Source organism: Plectropomus leopardus, chromosome 13, assembly GCF_026936395.1.
Source record: "Plectropomus leopardus strain MGB_pleo_1.0 chromosome 13, ASM2693639v1, whole genome shotgun sequence".
NCBI lineage: Eukaryota > Metazoa > Chordata > Actinopteri > Perciformes > Serranidae > Plectropomus > Plectropomus leopardus.
In genome coordinates, this window is record NC_142188.1 from 16,157,377 (window position 1) to 16,181,669 (window position 24,293).

The window sequence follows — 24,293 nt, forward strand, 5'->3', positions numbered from 1 at the left end:
ATCGACCAATGGCTTTAAAGTAACCTCAGGCTTCAGTAACTCAATGCAACAGTGCGCGCCATTATCATTTTTATCATCATACCTGCATCTTACGCGCACCCGGATTCCCTGCAGCGCTGGTATTTTGCTCTGTAGTGCAAAGCGACTGGAGATCACACGGTGGGTAGATTCAACCTGGGTAAGCAAATGAACGTGAATGTACTTTCTGAATATACGCCGATGTGTCACATATGCAAATGTTCACTGGTATTTGAATAATGGTGTTGCTGTTTTTATGACAGGCTGATGACTGACGTCAGCTGCTGTAACTTCTGCCTGCACAGCACGCCACTGCCTCTATAACACGTCTTAGGTTCATGCATTTGGTCATTTTACTTAATAAAGATAGGATAACGTTGGTATAGAAAGCGTTAATGGTGAGACGTTGGCCACCAGAAAAAAAAAAAAAAAACGTCTCAGTGTTTGATTGAGTTTCACAGAAACAGACAGCTGGAAATGTAATAGTAATAAAATATATTTTAACTACTGTGAAAAAGTTAATAATAAGTAGGTGAATAAGTGGGTGAGAAAAAATAGATAGTGGATACAAATAGATTTTGAAACAAAAATTTGATGGTGGTATAAAAAAAATGTGGAAAAATTAGATGGTGAAAATCTGATGTTTAAAAAAAATGCTGGGGGTAAAAATTGAAAAAAATGAAAAAATTGAAAATTGAAAATGAAAAAATAGGCAGTGACAAGAAATAAAAAATCATTTCCCCCCCCCTCACTTTTTTCACAATCTAATTTTCCTTTTTTTTTTACCACCAAAAAATTTTTTCACCTTCTAATTTTTTCACCATTATTTTTTATCACTACCTAATTTTTTACCGCCTTTTTTCAAGTTAAAAAAATGTAGTTATACGCATATCGCGTAGGCGCAAGAAAACTTCCATGCAGGCTTTACATTTTTTCCCTCATCTGTTTTTTTCACCATCTACTTTTTTTTCTCTCATGTCCCTTCAGGAGCTCCAAGTAAAATGGAGAGAGGGAAAAAAAACAAGTCACAAAGAGTTACATGGTGTGTCATTTTAACAGTATAGGAGGCTGTCGTTTCCCTCCAACTTAGTGTAAAATTGTTGCATAACATAGTGGCTACCTGTGGGTGCTCATGTGGCATCTTCCGGGTGCACTACACACCCGGTGCTGACTGCTATCTCCTCAAACACGTGTTTAAGTCACACGCGGCATTTGCATCATAATGATTATGCCTATATGATCCGGTGTAGTCACTGTACGGCGGTGGGAGGCGGTATAACATCTGACAGTGGAGCAAGAGCTAAAATTAGTGAGAAGCAGAAACCATCAGAGCTGCAGCAGCATACCAAAAACCAGCACCACTCAGTTTCTGCCACGAGAACAAGAGTGGCACGCTGTACGCTCGAGCCCGCAGACTGCTGCATGTTCACAGCCAGCCACCGTACCCTCCTCTCTTTTCCTGCATCCCCGCGTGCGCATTTAACTGAGCAACATCCCCCTATTTTTTCTTCTTCCTGCTGCGCACACTGCTGTTGCAGACACACCAGGCACATCCCAGCAAAATGACCGAAACGGAAACCCGGAATCATCACGCCGACAAGCAACAGACCGGAGGTGCCATGGCAGAGACATCGACGGTGGAGGATGTTTTTGACGACACCTATGCAGAAAAAGAGGGCCCCAAACCGCCGAGGATGCTCGTGTGGAGGAATATCACACTGATGACCATCCTACACGTCGGTGCGCTTTATGGACTCATTCTTATTCCCTCTGCATCGGTTTCAACTCTTGCATGGTGTAAGTATCTCCCATACTGTGCTCAGCTGTGCAGCATTTTGTTGTCTTTTTTTCCTCCCTGTAGGCCACAGTCGGAGAACAGAATGTGCTGATGTTGTGTGATCAATGCGAACTACAATACATACAGCCGGAGGGGGTCATGCCTGTGGGAATAATGGAGAATGAGTCACTCTGGCCTTGTGATTTTCACTGTACACATCCATGTACAAATCCGTTTTGTGCATGCTTCAAGAGCTTAGACCAGTGGGTGACTGAAAACAATTTGAGGATATCGGTTAAAGATTGTAACTAAATACTCAAGTACTGTATCTAAGTACACATTTGAGGTACTTGTACTTTACCATAGAATTTTCCTTTAATGCCAATTTCTGCTTTTACTCCACTACATTTCAGAGGGAAATATTGTACTCTTTACTCCATTTGTCTGACTACTTTGGTTCATTTACAGATTAAGATTTTTGCATAAAAATATAAAGAGTGGATTAAATATGATGTTATGAATTAAATTACAGTTTTTGCACCAATCTACATCAAGTACATCATAGTTTACGCTAAATTAGATGATTGGCAGAAAATTAATTGCCAGCTATTTTGATAAACATTTAAGATTTTGGATTTGTGTTGTTTTTTTAAAAAAATATTTTTAAAATAACATTTTGGGGTATTTTTTTCTATTGTTTTGAAAGTATTGATTTTTGATTTTTTTTAAACAATTTTTACACATTTTAACTTTTTGTTGTTTTCCTTCATTAGGTTCTTTTACTTTTAATACTTTAAGTACTTTTCCCTGAATATATACATTTACTTTTAATTTTCAATGCAGGTATTTTACTTGAGCTTATTAGAGTGCTGTATGTTCGAAATTAGAAGTATTTAGATTCCAGTGATAATACACAAACTCTTAGCTGAATAATTACATTTCATGCCATATATATTTATATTTATATATATATATATATATATATATATATATATATATATATATTGACAATTGAGGCATGACTCAAATTCCTGAACAGTCTCAACTTTGTTTCCACTCTGGCACTGCATAATTTTCCCCTCTCTTTGCAATGCTGAGCTGCATATTATTTCACCGGGGAAGACAAAGCACAATCACCATTCCCATAGACATCCCATTGTGAGCTGTGTGGCACCACAACAGAATGCTCTTTGCCAGTCAGAAGCCCCCGGGTCTCAAATCCTGGGTAGTCTTGTCTAGGCTTCACATAGGAACACATTCAGCAGTTTTAGAACAACAAAAGTGTGAGGGCAGACCTGCGTGCTCCCGCTGTCCCATCTCCCCACATAGATGACTTTTTCTGTGAACAAAGAGGCCAGGGTGTAATGGAAAGAACATGGTGTCCCAGTGACTCTGCTCTCATGGGTGTTAAATTAATCTGTGTAGTGGTGACAGTTTCCCCCTAAGATATCTGTCCTTTCCACCTTACTTTCTTGCAGCTGCAGTGTGCTACCTCATCAGTGCTCTCGGCGTGACTGCTGGTGCACACAGATTATGGAGCCACAGATCCTATAAGGCCTCTTTTCCACTGAGAGTCTTCCTCGCTCTCGCCAACTCCATGGCCTTTCAGGTAAAGCGGGAAAAAATGTAAATATAAGATAAGATAAGCCCTTATTTGTACTCAGAGGGGAAACTCAGTTGTTGTACCTGCACAAAATATTCCACATGTATTCACATTAATTCCTTGGCAATTTCCGCTTAAACTTAAAGTTTCGCTTCACTTAAAAAATGTGTTTGTCCCTTTACTGTCATGTTTGAGTTTCACTGTGCAAAATTATGTGTGTGTGTGTCACATTCTTCTACTGTTTCCATTTGGTCACTTTAAATCTGAGTTGAATACATGGATGCACAAACTGGATTTTGTGACATCACATCTACTGTGGTAGGCAATTCTGATCCAAAATGCAATGCATGCACGAGTAAGATGGGAAAAATTGAAGCTCTATAATAAACGAGAAGGATTGATAATAATTTTAACAAATTTCAGTGAGGCAATTCCAGAAAACAAGCACAAGTTCTCTATAGCTGTCACCATGTATGTGCATGCATTTCCCAACTGCCACGCCTCCTTTTTTCCAAAATGCATACAAACACACATCTTCACACACACACACACACACACACACACACACACACACAGAAGAAAAAACAACTCTGGAAAGAGTCATAGGAAGTTTTTTTTCTCCCGCATTGAGAAATTCTGTATCTGGCCCACCACCTCTGCATGTGCTGGGCTGACCTGTGAAAGTAGTCTGCATCAAGATGGCTAGTGTTCGAGGTATCATCAGAGAGACTCAGTCACACATGTTTGAGCTCATGTATCACACATGCATCACGTGTGAAAACGTCACACTTGTTCCAGGCTGCTGGCTGTCCCTTTTGCATACACGTCAATTCTGTGCTGTTACTATCTGTGCTGCTGGCTTAAAGATGAGACTTATTCTGTGATCGTATCTTTTATACAGAGCAGTGAGGCTGAGTAACGGTGTGACATTCCCGCCTTGAACAGGCCATGTAAAAGTGGCTTTTAGGAATGTGCACAGACATCTCTCACTTCAGCAGAGGAATGTGAAAACACCTCTCTTGTGACAAACTTTGCACAGATACAAGCTAGTATAGTCAAGGTCAGACATTATATGGGACATAATCAGAAAAACATGATTTTGAATGAATGGGATCTTCAATATTAATCACATTTACTTGATGTAGAATTAACTAGCATAAATAAAATGCAGATGGTATGTTTTTTAATAAATTCTGTATGATTCTAGATAAGATTATGCAATCTAAGTGATATGCATTTATTGTTTTGTTAACACAGTGTTGTCTCCGACCTTAATCTGATGATCTCTAATGGCCATGCATGTCTATACGTGCCTCACATAATCCTCTCTATCTCTGCCTGTCTCTTCATGAGCAGAATGACATATACGAGTGGGCGAGGGACCATCGTGTCCATCACAAGTACTCCGAGACAGACGCTGACCCCCACAACGCCACGCGCGGATTCTTCTTCGCCCACATTGGTTGGCTGATGGTTCGCAAACATCCCGACGTCATTGAGAAGGGCAGAAAACTGGAGCTGTCAGACCTGAAGGCAGATAAAGTGGTTATGTTTCAGAGACGGTGAGCAAACGTTACCCACATTTTGATTTTAGGGATTAATGCTGTTGTTCTTTTTGAAGTGTGTCTCTCTGAAAGGAGCCAAAAGATATAAAGTAAACAGATCCCAATCAGCCATAATGACAGAGCTGTGATGGAACATTCTTGAACTAATCTGTAAAATGAATAGTTCCTACATTATCCTCAATATATCAGATAAAATGTTAATATGTCTGCAGAACTGCCAGTACTTTTCATGTGGACATCCCTTTAAACATCTCAATGCTGCATCTCATTTGTGGTTTAAGTTATGGAAATGCAACCACTTGGAAAAAGATCGTAGTCATGGTTTAATAATAAAAATGTCAAACCAAACTACTACTCTGAGACACACTGGGAACCTGCACCATCAGGTGTCAAAGCCACAACGCTATTACGCCCATCCATCACCTTGTTCTTGACTGTCACACTACTACCTGCATTAGCACTGAGTGTTGCCACTTGATTTATTGCCAGTGTGTCGTGTTATTAAAAGTCATTTCCCCCTCTGACCCACGCTGTACAGGATGTTGTAGTCTGGGTTATATTGACCATGCTAACACCTGATATCATGATCTACTGATAAGGGATGCTTTTTGGACCGGAGATCAAATCACAGCTTGCCCTCACAGTTACTGCCAACATGTTTACTCTTTTGGACACTGTCCCAGATTTCCTCTTCTGCTCTCATGCAAAAGAGCTTAATCATGTTAATATGCATATAATTGCCCTCATAATAGTGCAGATTAGATTAGATTAAATCTGGGGCCTTTATGGGACCCTTTACAGCTGACACGAGTACAGATTTTTATATTTTTGTAATTAAGTTGTTTAAATCAGATACATTGGTGCAATATTTTATTTTATTTCTATTTAGGGTGTACTGTAGGATTATGTAATGTATTGTGTGACTTTTGCTTTGAGAAAAAAAAGATGAGAGCCTACACAAAGATCGCGCTATAGGGCCGCTACGAAGTCACGTCTTTGCGATGCCTCTACATTTTTTACACAGAACCAAACAATGACATCATGATGCTCCAGTTTGCGATTTTAGATAGCATGCCGGCATCACTGGAGCAAAAGAGGCGTTACAGGTTTGACGTTTAACAAAACAGCGTCTGCCTATGGTGTGACATATGACATAGGTGTCAGTGGTGCTTTCTAAACAAAAACAATGGCATAACATGGCAATAACAATCATTTATCATGTCTATTATATTGCAACTGATCTCGTCCTCTGCTCGAAAGGTTAGAAGCTCCCTGACCTCATGTTTTACCAAATTTCAGACATTTATGGAAGCTGCTCTTCTCCTCTAGTTAGTCACTAACCGCTGTTAGCTGCTTTTTGAATCTCCTGCGGTGGGTCACACACATTTCATGCCGTCAAAATGTCATACCCATCCTGTCCATGGTGCTGTCCTGCCGGCTGTCATGTTTAGGCAGCCAGTTTCGACATTGTTACTACCTCCTGTTGCGGCTCAAAAGCGAGACAACTCTGTTCCCCCATTCCCTGATCGTACCTTTTACACAGAACAGTGAGTCGGCATAACCCCTCTGTCAGGGGTGGGTGATATGGCTCTAAAATAATACCACGATATTTCAAGGTATTTTTGCAATAACAATATTCTTGATAATATGACACCTCACTGAAAAATATTTTATTATTAATTTCAAGAACATGGAATTGCAACAAAGTAAGTGTTACTGTTACGAATTCCAGAATAAAGATTGCCTTCAAATTTTCAACACAGAGCCTGCAGTAATTTGCTTTTGGCCATGCTTGTTGTTGCAGTGTGTATAACAGTATGACATCATTATGTCAACAAGTCGGAATATTGCCATTATCATGATATGAATTTTTATTATCATAATAAAAATATACTGGTATTATCATGAACAATATGATATGGCACACCCCTAAGCACGGCATTCCTGCCTTGAGCAGGTTGTGTAAAAAATTACAATCTTCATTTTATTTAGCATTTAGTTTTAGGTTAAATTACGACCAAGTGAAAATAGATTTGTATGAGATACAATTTGTTATTTTATTTCAGGCACTACAAGCTCTCTGTGGTGATCCTTTGCTTCTTGGTGCCCATGCTCGTGCCCTGGTACTTCTGGGGTGAATCCTTGGCCGTGGGATACTTCATCCCTGGACTCCTGAGATACACTGTGGTGCTCAATGCCACCTGGCTGGTCAACAGCGCTGCACACATATGGGGCAACAGGCCTTATGACAAGAACATTAACCCGAGGGAAAACCCACTGGTTGCTTTCAGTGCCATAGGTAAGAAAACAAGGTGTTTATTATTATCTGTCCTACAGTAATGTGTCAATACTATATTGTGGCTACATGTTTGTGTAATTTAGTGTATTTGTGTTTGTCTGAATGATTTTTTCATCACTTGTTGAAAGCTTGTCTTGTCAAGTCAATCACAGTGGGGGCTCCCTCAAAGCTGATTCAGTCTGGTATTTGTAGTGTGCTAATCCAGCGGCTGATGTTTATTTTATCCCGGCTGTGCCAGTTTCAGCTTTGAACTCTAGTGGTGGTCAGCTTTCGAGCTGTGTATTTAGTCATTTTTCAGAGTTGGACGCTGGTGTTATTTTCAGTATCAGTGTTTCCCATGAGTCAAGACTTGATTGTGGTGGCTGACACCGCGGGGGTGTGATACTGCAAACAGCGCTGGGCATTGTTAGCTGCAAAACAGCATCAAGCTCACAAGCTCACTAGTGATTGCACAAGAATGCATAATTCTGGCAGACTTTTCTTTGATTTCAACTGTAACTGTGTAATCTTTTTAGATTGTCTGCCCCTTTTTATCAAACAAGTGCTGCTTGTTGTACTACACCTCACTAAATGCTCTCTAGAAAGTGGGAGAGAAAATTGGAGAAAAAAAAAATGCGGTGGAGACAATTATGTTCCCAAGACAATTTTCACCTTTTTTAAAGTCACACACCCATTGTGTCATTTAATTAGTTTTTCCATGTTACTTGTTTGTTCTTAAACATGCAAATTAACTGTTGTAAACAAAAGAGTAAATGAAGTAATAAATACTGCATGCTCTGTAAGCATTTTCCATCTAATGTCGCATTACACAAATTCTGCCGATTACCTCAGCCGTTATCAGCATAAAAATAGTCTTCTGGATTGTTTACTATGGGGCAGCGGAGGTTTGAATGACGGATATCCTAATTTTTCCAGCAGCATAACCTGTATAGGCTAAATCAATTTAAGCTGTTTACTAAATGTTTTCTGCTGCAGTGTCCCATGGGATCTGTAGGTGTTGCATAAGGCTGTGGGCACGCCTGCACTGTAACCATGACAGCCAAGCTGTGTTTAATGATTACAAAGACTAATTTAGCAATCCTGATTTTAGTAGCCTGCAAATGACATTGCATGACAGTCATCCTTTAAAGGAACAGTTCACTGCAAAATCAAAATGACATATTTTTCCTCTTACTGTGGTGCTAGTTTTAAATATGGATTATTTTGTTGTGAGGTGCTGAGTCGGCCATAGAGTTGTCCCAATGCAGTATGGGTTCAGCATTAATTACTTGACAGAAACAGCTACGTGCTACCTCATAGAAAAAGGCGGGCTGTAGGGGTCATGTTCCTTGATTTATGGAAAGCATGCAACACTGTTAATAATATTATCCTCTACATAAACTGCTCAACTTCAATTCCCATACAAAGTTTCCCAACTTTATCAAATCCTATCTGTCGTTCCTTTCCCAACTTGTCAAAATTGAGTATTGTTAAAACACTGCCCCATGTCAGCCGACTGGTGTCCCACAGGGCTCTCTATTGGGCCCAATCTGGTTTGACATGTACATTAATGACCTTGCTGAGAGCAGTTTAATTTAGGAACTCCTTTCTCTCAACCAAATTACACCATCCAATTATATCACCACACAGAAGGAAGTGTACACCTTCTCATGGATGAGAAGCTTTTGACAGTGCAAGATGTAAACATGAAAGGTGTCCTCCTCGGCTGAGGTGTAACATTAGCTACCTCAGTGGTGCTCGGTAAGCCAGAAGTAGATGCATGCTTGCTTCTGTACAGTGATACGGTTTCTGGGTGTAGTTTGGTAGAAAGAAAAAAGTTCTTACATGAAACTGCTCACAACAAGGTCTGTGAATTGTCTTGAGTAACTGCGTCATGATTTATAGAAAAGACATCGCTGCTGAAGTTTTCAAGTGTATTTTTTGTCACTTTGAGCACCACAAGCTGAGTACAATCTAGTTCCATTAAATTGGAGAGATGATAGACATCTTTACGCCCGATGTCTCCAACTCTCAGCAACTCACACCAAAACAATCTAGATTGATAAATTGCACTACAGGTAAAGGAAAAATGTGTATTTTTGGTGGGGAACTGTCCCTTTAAGATCTTTGAATCCCCAAATTTTCCAGTGCACTCTCTCCACTTAGCATCAAATTGCATTATCAGTCACATGCTGCTAATAGCTGTCTGTCGCTGTGCCACAATCCTGTGATGTTTTCAAATTAGTGGAAATTTCCCATGTGACTGTTGCACGCATATCTTCATTTAGGTGATGACCTCCTTGACATTCAACAAAACACTCTTTCTTTTTGGATTTCAGGGGAAGGCTTCCACAACTACCATCACACATTCCCCTTCGACTATGCCACAAGTGAGTTTGGCTGCAAACTCAACCTCACCACTGCCTTTATAGACCTCATGTGCTTCCTGGGTTTGGCCAAGGACCCCAAGAGGGTGACGAAGGAAATGATCTCTGCTCGCATTCAGCGAACGGGTGATGGCAGCTACAAAAGTGGTTGAGTCACAAACTCGTCAACTGACACTGACATGTCGAATCGAGGTGGAACATAGCAACAGGTATAGCAGCATTTCAGTGGTGGTGGTAGGGAGGTTGATTGCCATGCTTCTGATTATAAGATAAACCTCCTCCTGAGACTAATATTGGCTTTAAAAAGTTGTAGACTTTCCATAAATTGTGTGGGTATCTTTAAGTTTCGAAGTGTCCTCACCGACTATTAGTCACAGCCAGCGACTTGGCTCCATGTGCAAGCACAGCTTTTTCACGATAATATATAAAACAGGCACAAAGTGAACAAAAAAGCTATCAGGGATTTAAGTCTCTTTGGCAGCAGGAGGACAAAGCAAGTCTGTGTGAGCAGTGTGTAGAAGCAGTAATCATAGAATAATTTACTGTATATCTTATTTGTTAATGTGCTATTTATTAACAGTCTTTGGCACTTTGAAAGCTTTTCACTTAACAGTGAGTTTTCTCTACAGGCAATATCGAGCCTTTTGCTCTAACTTCTGTCAGTACTGCTTTGTCTCAATCCACAGGGAGTGGAGTTTCATCTTGATTATTGTTTTTCTAGTTTAGGTTAAGATTTTGTTTATTTTTGGTAAGATTGTAATCTTACTAAAATATGAGCTGCTGTGTTCAAGGCCAACACCGAGATACTCAACACTATTGAACTGTCCCCATATTATCATAGTAGAGTAACCCTTGGTAAATACAGTTCATATGTGTTACACTTATACTGTCACACCCACTGTCTCCAACTTTTCAAGAGGGGCTCGTAATGAGGATTAAGCTCTCTGGTGTAACGCAATGTATACCTCTGGTTGAATAGTGAAGCTGCCTCAAACATCTCACCCTTAATCTGAAAAGAGATGATTATTTGCTCTCATTTTTTATTAATTTGAAAGACTCTCAGAGATAAGGTCTCCTGCTCCCTCAGATAAGGCCAATGAGGCATGTGTAGGAGGTGCATTTACCTTTTGTGCTATGTGATATTATTGAAACATGTGTCAGGACTCTTGCCCAAATGCCTTATGAGGGTTGCACACCTTGTTAAAAAAAAGAAAAGAAAAAAAAGTGCAAGTTATGGAAATACATTAGGGTTTAGATTTTCTGTCTAATCACAGTTGTTTGGAGTCTGTTTTTAGGGAACACTTCAAAAGTTAAAAACCCTTATTTATTATGGAAAAAGAGGGACCATTCAACAAATCTTTAAAAAGTAACGGGTTACTATGATATAACTCCTCTGTAACCAGGCACTTTGCTCTAAAACAAGATCCAAACTATTATATCATTAATGACAATGTTGTAATTTTTGTCACACTTCCTCTTTTACAGAGCAACAATTTTTTTACAGTGTTAACTTCTTAAAAGTTTGAATGCCTTAAAAAAATGGCACTTTTTTTTTCAAAGAATGTTTTTGCCCACTGTATGTATGGTAAATAAACCAGATTTTCTACTTGTGATGAAATATGTTTTGCTGTTTTTGTTGGAATTCTGTAATACTCCTTATTTGTTTACTGAATTAAAAAGTATGATCATACCATTTCTGTACATTTTTTATCAGTGGCTTATGGATGCTACAGAAATAACCCCTACTGATAATGAATCATGATTAAACTAAGTATACCTACTATAGTATAGAGTGTTTTAAATGTGTTTCGCACTGTGTCATAAAAAATAAAACGTAAGTCACCGTCAGAAATGATAGATATATGATGCTTAATTTGCACATGAAAAATTAAGGATATATTATGACTGAAACCTATGTATCAGAAGTGTCACATATTTAGTGACTTAAGCCTCGGCTTCACAAAACAACTTGACTTTCACATCAATGACTTGAAAAGACTTGAAAGCTTGCCTAAAATAAAAAGATTAAAAAGAATGTCATGTAAAAAGTGCTCCACAAATCAACGATTTCTCTTTATTTCCCGAATCAACTAAGATTAACATTGTTTATTACCATCAACTCGACTCTTAATTCCTCAAATTCACTTTGTTTGAACCAATCCAGCAGCATCCAATCAAGTTTGAGAACAGAACCATAAATATCAAATGTTACGTTGCTAAGCGGCATTTGGAAAAGATGACACTAAAGATAATTTTGCTCATGTACAAAAACTATGCGGTGGTCAACAGAAAAACGAAATGCAGCATGCAAAACATGCACATTGGAAATTACAGACAGAGACACAACTTCCAACATATTTGTTTTAACTACTAAGTACAAATTGGAAAAAAAAATCCTTACTTTTTTTCTAAATCTAATCTATTATTACTCTTGTTGAAATGGCCTTACATTTGCTGAAGAGCACATTATTACTTGTGTAAGACTGGATACTCAATGTTTAGGACTTGACTCAGAACTTGCTTTTTTGACTTAGGATTCAACTTGGGACTTAAGATATTTAGCTGTTGTTGTTAATAACAACTAAAGTCAGTTTGGTGACTTCTCAGTAGTGGCAAAACTACAAAATAAGATTAAAAAAAAACACACACAAATAAGTTAAGGTAGAAGGTAGATTTATTGGTCATTTTTTAAACCAAGTTTAAAAAAAGCGAAATTACAATGATCCTTGATCCTGCTACATCTTTGGAGATGACATTGAGTTGATTAAAATCAGCAGCTACTATGCAGATTCCCTCCAGTTGCTTGGTGATGTTGCTGCTGATGGCATCATTCAATTCCTGCAGTGCATGTCTTGAACTTGCATCAGAGTCACTTGTCCAAATGGCCCCCACAAGGTCAGTCCATTCAGTGCAACAGCTTGATGCGGGATGCCAGGGGTTAACCATGTCTCTGTGAAGATGTTACGCAGAGCAGTCCCAGATCTCCTGTTGCTGAATGAGCCAAAATCACTTTTCATCCACTTCACTCTCCTGCGATCAGACACCAGACAGAAGAAGATAGAGGAACAGACTGAACACTTGATGTATAAAGTGGACTTGTTGCGGCACTTGCTTGTCTTGACTCAGGACTCGACTCATGACTTGCTTGACTTTGGATTTCTTATTCTTGAATTACTGTATTGTCAGTTATATGTGAAACTTCAAATAAGCACAAACACTTTAATGTAAATTCATCACTAGAAAAGCTGTTTTCATGGGGTATCATTTTGCACCCATCCCCACAGAGCACTATTGTGACATAACCTTGGGATCTTTACTGACAGTTCTGTCTGTCTACACAATGCACTTTTCTATACTGATAGCATGACTTTGTCCATCAGGGGTTAAGAATCTCTGACTGTTTTTATCTTCATTGTGCCAATCCTGTTTTTGAAACATGTTGTACTTGTTAATTGACGTTCTTATCTCTCGTCTGCATGCCTATACTGATGGGGATCTACCTCTGCTTCTCATGCTCGGCTGATTTGTCTCACCCACATCTGACATTGTTGTACATGTGACATCATCATACATATTTAAAATAGATTCAGATATTGTTTGGAAATTCCACAGGACAGACGTCTGTGGAAACAGTGCTTCATTCGCAGCTATCCACTCCTGCAGAGTTAAATGTTAAAAAAGCCTCATTTGCTTAGTGGTGGAAGAGCAGACACCTGAATTTCTTTAGTGGGGGTCAGTAAGTGCATGTTATTACATCTTTCAACTATTGGAAGGAAAATTAAACTTGCTCCCTCTGCTGGAGAATCACTTTGTGACAAGTCAAGGAAACAACTCACACCTCCATCTACTTTGTGTAAAAACAGTGTTGTGTGCAATGTGATTTACTTGTTGCAGTTGGTGATTTTGGCAGAAAATCCTGCTACAGAGTGCAGCCACCAGTCTGAATCCCGTCCAAATGTACTGTAAGTGGTCCCACCACTGCTGATCTCTGTTGCCCCAACAGTGACATCAGCCCTCTGTCCATTGGCTGCTGACTGTCAGGCCATCCTCTTCACAGCATGTAGCACCTCGGTGTTAGTGGCACAGCCAGCCAGAGCTCAGACACCTCACTGTTTCAGCTCGGTTCTTGCAGACTTGTGCAACATAGTGGACTTAATAAAATGTTGCTTCCGCTGGCTGCTTTTCAGGGGATCTGACGTCACAATGTAGAGGACTTGAAATGATTCAGCTAAATGCATGTGTATATTTGGGGTTGCATTTACAATTTAAATTCCCATCATCTCCAATTAGACTCATATTTCAGCATGCCCAGGTGATTAAATTTGTATCAACATTTAGAGAAAAACATTTATTTTATTCATATAGCACTTTGCAACGCAAAATAGACTTTGCACCAAAGGGCTTAACAAAGACAGACATATACAAATACAGTTATAATAGTGCACAAATTATTTGAACAAAATTCAAAGAAAGCAAATGTATACATTTCAACACAGTGACTCAGATAAAACAGGTCAAATACAGCTAAAAGCCAGAGAATAAATATGGGTGTTAAAGTGCATCTTAAAAGCCTCAATACAGTCAGCCTGTCTTATCCGGCAGAAAGGAGTGTTTTGGGAGTCCCCTTGTGGAAATTTTTGGTGTCAAACTCTTAACTTCCATCCTTTTGGCAATTTTTCCTGTACCAATTTATAGTGGAAATATTTGTAATTTTGTCAATATACTTTCATGTTTTTATTGAGGGAAACTAATGTACATATTTTCAAGGTCCAGTGTGTATGATTTAAGCGGATATATTGACAGAAATGGAATAAGATATGTTTTCTTTAGAGTATAATCACCTAAAAATAAGAATTGTTGTGTTTTCATTACTTTAGAATGAGCCATGTATCTCTACATAGGGAGCAGGTCCTCATCTACAGAGATCAGCACAACCATGTTTCTACAGTAGCCCAGAATGGACAAAGACAGACAGACATTGGCTCCAGATAGGACCATTTGCATTTTTGTGACAGCAACCTTTTTAAAAGCCCTTGCACGAAAGTGTCACAAAAAATGAACCTATTTAAATAACCAAGCATGTTTGTGTTGGAGAGGAAGAGACTTCTGTGGATAATTTGGATCCCAGTAAAATCCTCCTGAACATCAGAGAATAAAGGCAAGCATGCTTTAAAATGTGCTGGGCTAGTGGCCTTTCCCAAACATGCAAAACAGCATAGGAAACACATTTATTTTTCAACATGAAACTGCTTTATCCAGTTTTTTTACTGGTTATATCACAGGGTTCACTGGTTTTATAAAGAGGGAGACCTCTGTGATCTATGCAGCTCACAGAAGAGACCTCCTGCATCAGAAATAAAGTGGGTACACATTAAGTTATCAGAAAAATTAAGTTAGTACACAATACAAGGTGCCTGGCAAGTGATCAGTCTGTGATGTGATGCGCCAAATAGAGTAGGAGAAACATTGATTTGTAACTTGAAACTGTCACAGCTGTGGCTGGGACTCCAGGTTTTCCTCATGTTTCCACCTCCTCTGTGTGTCTGTGTGTTGTGGGCGTGGCTTTCCCTTACCTGGCTCCTGATTCAGTCTTCACTCCTGATGTCAATCATCTCATCATCATGCAGTAGAAAAACCCAGGGGCATCACTCTCTCATTGCCAGATTGTTTTACAGGACTCAGCGGTAGTAACGTCTTTGCTGCTCTGTATCTTGACACCAGAGTAATTTCATTGTGTTTTTCAGCCTGTGTATTGACAATTTTCTCCTGTGCCTCAGATCACTATTGTCCACCTCTACGCCTACTCACCACCTACATCTGAACCACTACACCCTGCCAAGAAAGCCCATCTATTCATCTTCTTGTCTTCCTGTCAGACCTGCCGTCTCCAGCTTCCCACATTCCTCCAGCTATCTTCCTTAATAAACCCACCATCATCATGCACCCATCTGTGTTTGAGTCTGCGTTTGTCTCCTAAAGAACACTAAGCCCTAAACAGAAACTGCTTTGTTCTATGTTTTTTAACCAGTTTAACTCACCTGGTCGTTCGTTTTAGAGAGTACAAGACCTTTGTGGATAATTTTGGCTCCCACTAAAAATGTCCTGAATAATGAATGCTGAAGGAGTTGTCATCGGGAGAAGTTTCAGCTGGTTGCGATCTGCAATTTCCACCACTAGATATCACAAAATCCCCCTAAATATTACACACTGTTTCCCCTGTGCTCCCCCTAAATCTAAACCCTAATGTATCTAATTTAACTTGTATTAAAGATGTTAAAACAGCAAGATGGATTCTACTGTTGTCTTATTTCACTTGACATTCCTCTTTAAATCTTAATCCAAAAACATCCCTCAGAAGTCCCCCCACCCCCTCACTGTTTGCACACAAGATTGCCAAATGGCTGCCTGTGCCAAAGGAAAGGGTCCCTAAGGGTCAGATGGGGTTATTGTGGAATAACCCTTAATGCAGTGTTAGGTATGCACCATCTGGATATGTGATGCAAATGTACCACAACTGATAGGCCCTCATTCTGCTCAGTTACACATTTTACTATCTGTTGGGATCATCAATCTCCAGGCGCCAAAATAAATGAAAGTCAAAATTGATATGCTGCAAAAAAAAAAAAAAAAAAAAAAAAACAACAACAATCTCCAAATAATCTTATTAAAGTAAATACCATGCGTTATTCTCATTCCTTACGGGACTTATATATAAAACGTGATTACTGACCCTTATTTTGATCTCATTTAAGCGAATCGACAACTTTTTTTCAAATCACAAATTGCATGAGGCAGAGGTGGAATGTTACAGAGTGCATTAACTCAAGTACTGTACTGAAGTATACACATTTCATTTCATACTTGCACTTGATTTGAATGTTGTCTTTTCATGACACTTTATACTTTTTACCTCACTACACTTTTCTGAATGTGCTTGTTAGAATTAGAAGGGTTGATCTACATTTTTTCAACAGCTCAGTGAAAAAATAAGTAAAAAGACAGTATTGTAGTTTTTTCTTAAGATTTGTAACATCTGAAATGTTGACTCTCATGCTGAAGAGCTTAGATCATTTTGACAAAAACAAAAAAAGATGCCTCAGTTAAATAAGATGAAAATATTTACAGCACTTAGGACCTCACAAATTGAAAATTAAGACTATTTATTGACTGTTAAGGCCTTACACTTATAAAATTGAATTTAAGACTTTTTAAGGACTAGCAGAAACCCTGTCCACCACGGACTGGTATGAGGGCGAAAATTAGACTAGACTATAGGTGTCATTTCCTTATTAACAAGTGTCAAAATTGTGACGAAAATAGCGTTATGTCCATTTCTGCGCAGACTGTAAAAATATAAATTATATCCCTGATCCATGTAAATGACAGGTGACAGTATTTGCAAAAGAAAAAAGAAAAAGACAAATTTCTGAGGCTTGTTGTCTTCCGTGTGAGTAACAGTCTTTGCTTTTCGCGGTGATAAACATTGATTAAATCACGCCGTTTGTTAAACAACAAATTACTTCCTCAAGAACAAACGATATTTGTGGCTCTATCAAACTAACAATTCGTCATCCAGAGGACTATCTTCCACTAATCCCCGACACTCAGCTGCGCGTTAGATAGCCTAAATAAACTTTTTTCCCCACCCCACAAATTCAAGGGATCAGTGTTACACTTTTCCTACAGGATTAAGCAGATCGTCCTTAGCTCCTGAATGGAGGCAGGGAAGCCACCGTTGCCCAGCCCTGAAGGCCCAGGGTGCCCTTTTGATCATTCCAGTCTCTCTTTGGTGCAATACCTCTGATTGGCCGAGAGAGTAAGAAGGGGGAAAATCTTTAATTAAGCAGATAATCTCTTGTTGGGACGAGAGCAGCTCCATTTCAGAGCCCCCTCCTTGAATCCTGGAAGCCCCTGGTGAAGTTTCATGTGCTGGTCGCTCAGTTTCCTCTCCATCGTTTGACTGTCTGCAGGCTTTGGACGGGCTCAGAGTCACCGTCACCCCCCTCACCTGTCAGGATGTTCATGCATTTGGAGGTTTTCTATTACGTTTTCATTCTGCTGGCTCACATGAGATCGTACTGCTGCTGGTGAGTTTCAATAATTATGAAATATTTTAATTTTTTTGATGTTTATCTTCAAACATTTCATTACATGGCAGTGGTAATTGTTGCAGTGTTTGCATTACATATTATATATGCCAGCATTTATTTTTGCTAGTATAAAATGTTTAGTAAGGGCAATCTATACATGTTTTTCTCAAATATGGTATAATTCCAAAGGCAAAACATGACCCATAAAGTCACTTAAACGAACAATTTTATGATTAGAAATAAGGAAACTGCTTAAATTAGGGACTTGCTGAATTTGTTTTATTAATTTCACCACTTTTTAATTAGGTACCTTTTTATGAATGATTCATAAGTTGTAACTAATGGCTTTACTAATGATGAATAACTCATTTCTTAATGCTTCATAGATCAGTTATAAGTAGTAAAAGCGACTTTTGGGTTGCCAAGTTGTGAAAAGTCCCCTCCACTTTGTCTGACCGCTCATTTCTAGAAAAGCGCTGCAGACCAAAATCAATTTTTTAACATATCAGCACTTAAAAATGCAGATTTGATGAGTTAAAAGCATTTATTAATGACTTACTAACATTAATAATGACAGAATTGACATTGTATCAGAGCATCAGAAACCCATGAGCATTTATAAGTGGATTACAAAGATTTCTAACAGCTTTATTCCAAATAGAAAGGATAAACACCAGGATTTCCCAACCTGGCAACCCCAAATTTCAACTAATCAAATGTTAAAAACATATTCATTACCCTCAAATTCTTACATTTCTTAAAACAAATTCATCAGCATTGTTCACAGAGGTTTGGATGCCTGCTGGTGTCACGGTTTCACATGTTACAAAGCGCGCTAATGAGAGATGTTAGCAGAGGAATTTGTGAAGGACACTGAGCTTCCCTGAGTGAATAAGCTGTCTCCTTTTCCAGGTCAGTGAATAATTTCTTGATGACTGGACCCAAGGTAAGCCAACTCTCTTTTGATCTTTCCTCCTTGTTCTTTTTCCCAAAAGTCAGAGCAAAAGAGAGAAAACATGGTTTCTGTGTTGTGATATCTGAACTCAAGTGTATGGCTTGTACCTGCAGCATCAGTGGCATGAATGATATATCAGTGATACTTTTGGCGCTTTGTGGTGTTTTTTCTCCCCCTCCGTACACTTGACCTTATTCAGGGCCTCTGCATATCTGCGGGTTGAATGTTTTAAGGGGGCGAGGGCAGCCATTGCTGTAGTGGGTGGTCATCATTAGTGAGCAAGACCCCAGTGAAAGAGGTGGCACTCCATCTCCCCAAAGGCCACTTGAGACATATTAGTTATATTATCGTTCACACAGTGTGAACAAGCTGCAGCGAGGCGGGCGAAAGCCAAGGACGGAGGCTGCTAGTTTAAGAGAGCCCAACAATTCAGCGTTATCACAACAGGGTTTAATAAGAAGGAGAATAATGTTTGAATTATACTGTTTTTCTCATGAAACTGACAATGAGTTTAATCTCAGTGTCAAAAGCATTAAGGCCTTGATGCATGTTATCCACTTTGAATTTCTTGAGAAGGGAAGTGACAATAAACATTGACAAGTAAAACCTTTGACACCAATAGGAAGATATAAATGAAAAAGCGTCTGAGACTGGTTTACATCTTCATTTTGAGTTTTCTTGCTCTGCTTCTGCTCAGAAGTACCTGAAGTGCTCTCATGATTTGTTTGATCTCTGACTGCTGACTGTCTTTAAGTGGCATATCTGAACTCTATGTCCTGGCCTCAGGATGTGTAATTTAAAAAACTCTGTCTGATAAATATAATATTTATGTACTACTAATTGGGTCTGATTTGTTTGTTTGTTTTCAAGTGAATCCACCCTGAGGACAATGCTATTTTTTTTAATAATCTAAAGTGAATGTCTTACAAATTATGCTCTCAACTTTTTGAGTCATGCTGTCATTGTTGCAAGATTTGTGGTGTCTATGCAATATTATTTTATGGGTTTTATATTCCCCCGGTCTCTGCTGCCGCAGGCGTACCTGATCTACTCCAGCAGCGTGGCAGCAGGAGCTCAGAGTGGCATAGAGGAGTGCAAATACCAGTTTGCATGGGACCGCTGGAACTGCCCTGAGAGAGCTCTGCAGCTGTCCACACACAGCAGCCTGCGCAGCGGTGAGTCCAGACTCTCCAGACACCAGCTCAGACATCTCCGCACTGCAACGAGGCTGAGAAAAAGTCCACTTCTCATGGATTTTAAAAGATGTTTCAAAAGTGTTTTTGTAACTGTGTGCTTCTATTTTAAGCCTTTGTGTGAGAGGAGAGATGCCTTTTCCCTTGTTTGTGAAATAGAGATGTTTGCTTAGTTGAAACATTCAGCACCCTTTGGGATAGTTACAGTGGTCACTGTTTTGCTAGAGGCAAAGCAAACACTCTAATCCATTTCCCAACATCCCCCAGAATTAGCGCCTCTATTTGCAGCTTATGAATGCAATATGCTGAGATTCACAAGACAAAGGGTCAAATGTGTTTGCCAATACAAAACCAGCTTCAGGCACAGGTTAGAAATGAAAATACAATTAAGACGGGTTTATGATCCTGAACAGAATATGGGAAATTGACAAAAAATTCAACCAGTTTTACAGGCTACATTATAAACAAGGCTAAATATGTTGAGCTACGGTAATTGAGCTTAGTGAGATGAGAGATTGTAAAACAATGTGTAAAATGTCTAATCCAAAATGAGGAATTTGTGTCACACAAGCTACTTAATTGGTCTTTCCACTGACAGCAAATCGGGAGACAGCGTTCGTTCATGCCATCAGCTCCGCCGGAGTCATGTACACTTTAACCAGGAACTGCAGCCTAGGAGACTTTGACAACTGTGGCTGTGATGACAGCAGGAACGGACAGCGAGGTCAGAGAAATGCACACTTAAATATTCACTTTTTAATTTAAAAAAACACACATCGTTTAAGTGTCATTCCTTTTCTTTCTCCTAGGAGGCCATGGTTGGTTGTGGGGCGGCTGCAGTGACAATGTTGGCTTTGGCGAGGCCATCTCCAAACAGTTTGTCGATGCGTTGGAGACTGGGCAGGATGCACGGGCAGCCATGAATCTCCACAATAACGAGGCTGGGCGCAAGGTACAGTAGGTGCTCTTAATTCACACATTAAGAGATGCGCCCTTGATATAAGATGCAGCACAAGTGTGTTATGTTGACGCCTTGATGTGAACCATACAGTATTTAAACTGGGTGGCGGCTTGCTGGAAATTTTAAGAATCTCTCCTGGCCCTCCAACTAATTGCACAGTGTAAAGCACCTTTTGAATCATTTTTCCCTGCTCAGAATTACACTGAGTGTGCCACCCAAGCATCCCTTTCACGTTGCTATAAGTGAGGTGCCACTTGTCGGCAATAATAACAGTGTGTTCGGTGTACCAGAAGGGCCTATTTACCTCGTGTTGAATGCCCCTTATGACAATACCTCAACTCGAGAATCTCAGGATCACTGGTGCAAGCTTAATTAGAGATCCTGGGGAGCCAGACATTGCACAGCATTCTGTATTATGCTGCTTTTTAAAATAAGTGTTTAGTTTTATTCTTGCAATAAGGATCCCACATTTATGCTGGTCTTTGTTTGGCCCCGAGGGAGTCTGAGGGGACCACAGGCGTGCAGCTGAAGTGCTCTTTGTTTATGGTGCCTTTGCTCCCCCCTGTCGGGCCCTAGGATCCCCATGGCACCTGGAGCATCATTGTAACAGAAAAAAATGGGGATAGAAAGAGAGAAAAACTCCTTTTTCATTTATCCACTCAATAGGACTCTCCATTGGGTCTTCTCACACTAGAAAACATGTTGATAATGAACATGCTAAATAAATACTCCTATTTCTTCTCGGCGGACAATAAAACTCAATGTGAAACTTTGATTCAGCCTCACCTCAACAGAAAGTTCGTTCCCTCTTCATGGAAAGAAAACGTCCCTTTTCAACCAACAGCTGTTTTGTGCTGGGCAAAGTCAGGAAACACTGAGGAAAACAAAGAAACTCAGCTCTGGACCTTGAGGCTATCATTTCTTTCTTTCAGTGTATTCATCCCTTTTTTTACTTAACTGCAAAACTTTGAAAATACAATCAGTTAATTTGATAACACGTCAATCAAAGGACAAGGGACATTCTGTCTTTTACATGCAATATACAATATATATGATAATGTATGAGATACGTATGCACAGCTGTAGGTTTTGGGGGGTATTCAGAGGAAAACGTCCCCCTCGATATGTGGAACAATTGCAGCCCTCACCCCAATAATAACATGGAAGTCGCAGATGACTTTTATTTTGACAAAATTAAAGACATTTTGTTGCAGAAAATGCAGAAATTGTTGCATACACTGTAAAAAGTATTTGTTTTTAACATAAGATCATTTTGTGTGTGGGCTATCTTAATTTGTTGAGTTGACTGAACTTAAGAAGACCAGTTGAGTGATTACAAAATTACCTCAACTTGTCTTCTCAAATTCAATCAACTTAATATTTTAAGGCATCCCTCACACCAACCTTTTAAAGTTAAAACAGATTTTCGGTTTACAGTGTACATATTAACCAGAATGCAGGAAGTCAGAGCATGACGCTCAAAATTTGCCCCCCAAACTGCCTGTTCCACATGTGTATCCCCCAAGTGTTGAAACAAAACCTATGCCCTAACATACTCACAACCACAGAATACATTTCTTTGACACAGTTTTTCTCATGAAAACAATCTATACTATTAATGCATTTTAATAAAGTTTCTATGTGTGTCTCCAGGCTGTGAAGGGGACCATGCAAAGGACATGTAAGTGCCACGGGGTGTCAGGAAGCTGCACCACTCAGACCTGCTGGCTGCAGTTGCCAGAGTTTAGGGAGGTGGGGAACTACTTGAAGGAGAAGTACCACAGGGCTCTGAAGGTGGATCTCCTCAGAGGAGCTGGGAACAGTGCAGCCAGCCGGGGGGCAATCGCGGAAACCTTTAGCTCCATCTCTCGTAAAGAGCTGGTCCACCTCGAAGATTCCCCCGATTACTGCCTGGAAAACCGCACACTGGGCTTGCCGGGCACAGAGGGCCGCGAGTGCCTCAAGAAGGGCAAAAACTTGAGCAAATGGGAGAAACGGAGCTGCAAGAGGCTCTGCGGAGAGTGTGGGCTGGCTGTGGAGGAGCGCAAAGCGGAGATGGTGTCAAGCTGTAATTGTAAATTCCACTGGTGCTGCGCGGTGAAATGTGAGCAGTGCAGGAAGACAGTGACCAAGTACTTTTGTGTAAAGAAAGGAGGACAGAGGGGAAGGAACGAGAGTGCTGGCAGCCGCCGGAAGAACCTCAGACTGAAGAAGAAGCACTGAGCATCTTCTTCACTTCTCCCCTGTTGTCATCATATTTGTACCACTGCAGCTCCTGTCAACATCCAGACTTTTTGTGCATGTTCCGATAGTGTGTGTTTTGGACTAAAGCTTCACATCACAATTTCAGCCCATCTTCATTGTCTATTTTGTGTAAAATGTTTAAGACAGTGGGATGTGCACAAAGCCACATGATAGAGAAGTTTACACCTTTGTAGATTTTTTTTGTGGTTATAAATGTATTTAAGATATATTTTTATACTTTTTACAACATTTTTGAAAAAGTCACTGGGCATTTGAGGAGTATTTCACCTTCAAAATTCTCCAAAACATGATTTATTTATTTTCATACACAAACATAAATCTTGGGGAAATAAATTGTTAGTTTTTGAGTGATTATCTAACTGTTGAGCGACGGCTTAAATAGCTTTTAAAATTTTTTAAGAACTCATAAGATTATATTCTCACCCAGGAGGCCAAAATGACCTGGCCTAGCATCGGCCCAAACTCAGCACGCTGGAGGCGATAAGTTAGGCCGTATTTGGGCACTCAACTCTGGACACTCGGGATGAATTGGGCCAGATCAACTGGCCTAATTTTTTCAAAAATGACCCGGCCCACCTCAAACTCGGCATGCCAAAAGAAATAAATTGGGCTGCATCCATTTACCTGACTCAGCTGAGACTCGGGATGAATGATGCCAGAAAAACTGTCCTGATCCTGTCCGCCAACACTACCAGCAGTGGATATGCATGTCTAAGACCGTTGGCCTAGCCTTTATATTTGGGTTTTTAAACAATCACTGCCACGCTTTAAATGAATTTAAAAGCATGTTGACATTTTGGGGGACAATCTGCTCTCCCATCATCTGGCTTGCCCTGACATTTGCTGCCCTCTTGATGTATTTAATTGTATATAAAATGAAGCACTTTGTACTGTACATTGTTAATTTATTGCACAGCATTTCCTAGTTTTGCTTTATTATTAGCTACTTTTTTCTATTAAAAAGTCATGAAAGAATAATAAATCCTTCAATCTTATCCCGAAGAAAGTGTTTACCTTCTTTCCTCTTTGTGGCAGTGATACCTGATGCTTTGCCGTAAACACAACCTTCCTCTTCACATTGTTCACATTGGGGTTTGGATACTCTGGGGCAAACCAACAAGAATAGAAAGCTTTCCAGCGTACTTGTCGTTCCATCACGCCTTTCTCAATTTCGCCTCAACAAATACCTCCCCGTTCTCTC

General features: G+C 39.7%; 2 protein-coding genes across 2 annotated transcripts; both read left to right on the forward strand.

Annotated features, from left to right (window-relative positions):
* The first annotated feature begins 2 nt into the window (after positions 1–2).
* scdb (stearoyl-CoA desaturase b) lies at positions 3–11,318 on the forward strand. Its single transcript, XM_042502461.2, has 6 exons — positions 3–159; positions 1,557–1,815; positions 3,274–3,404; positions 4,755–4,960; positions 7,030–7,262; positions 9,581–11,318. The coding sequence occupies exons 2-6, from the start codon at positions 1,581–1,583 to the stop codon at positions 9,778–9,780; spliced, it is 1,005 nt and encodes a 334-aa protein (XP_042358395.1). The 5' UTR covers positions 3–159; positions 1,557–1,580; the 3' UTR covers positions 9,781–11,318.
* Positions 11,319–17,499: 6,181 nt separating this feature from the next.
* wnt8b (wingless-type MMTV integration site family, member 8b) lies at positions 17,500–24,082 on the forward strand. Its single transcript, XM_042502607.2, has 6 exons — positions 17,500–17,715; positions 18,631–18,664; positions 19,710–19,848; positions 20,465–20,590; positions 20,676–20,818; positions 22,481–24,082. Exons 1-6 carry the CDS (start codon positions 17,645–17,647, stop codon positions 23,048–23,050), a joined length of 1,083 nt encoding a protein of 360 aa, XP_042358541.1. The 5' UTR covers positions 17,500–17,644; the 3' UTR covers positions 23,051–24,082.
* The last annotated feature ends 211 nt before the right edge of the window (positions 24,083–24,293 follow it).

Coding starts and splice junctions, on each gene's coding strand:
- scdb (XM_042502461.2), top strand. CDS start 1,581: ATGACCGAAACGGAAACCCGGAATCATCACGCCGACAAGCAACAGACC. Junction 1,816..3,273: donor GGTTTCAACTCTTGCATGGT/GTAAGTATCTCC, acceptor ACTTTCTTGCAG/CTGCAGTGTGCTACCTCATC. Junction 3,405..4,754: donor CCAACTCCATGGCCTTTCAG/GTAAAGCGGGAA, acceptor CTTCATGAGCAG/AATGACATATACGAGTGGGC.
- wnt8b (XM_042502607.2), top strand. CDS start 17,645: ATGTTCATGCATTTGGAGGTTTTCTATTACGTTTTCATTCTGCTGGCT. Junction 17,716..18,630: donor ATGAGATCGTACTGCTGCTG/GTGAGTTTCAAT, acceptor CTCCTTTTCCAG/GTCAGTGAATAATTTCTTGA. Junction 18,665..19,709: donor TCTTGATGACTGGACCCAAG/GTAAGCCAACTC, acceptor CTGCTGCCGCAG/GCGTACCTGATCTACTCCAG.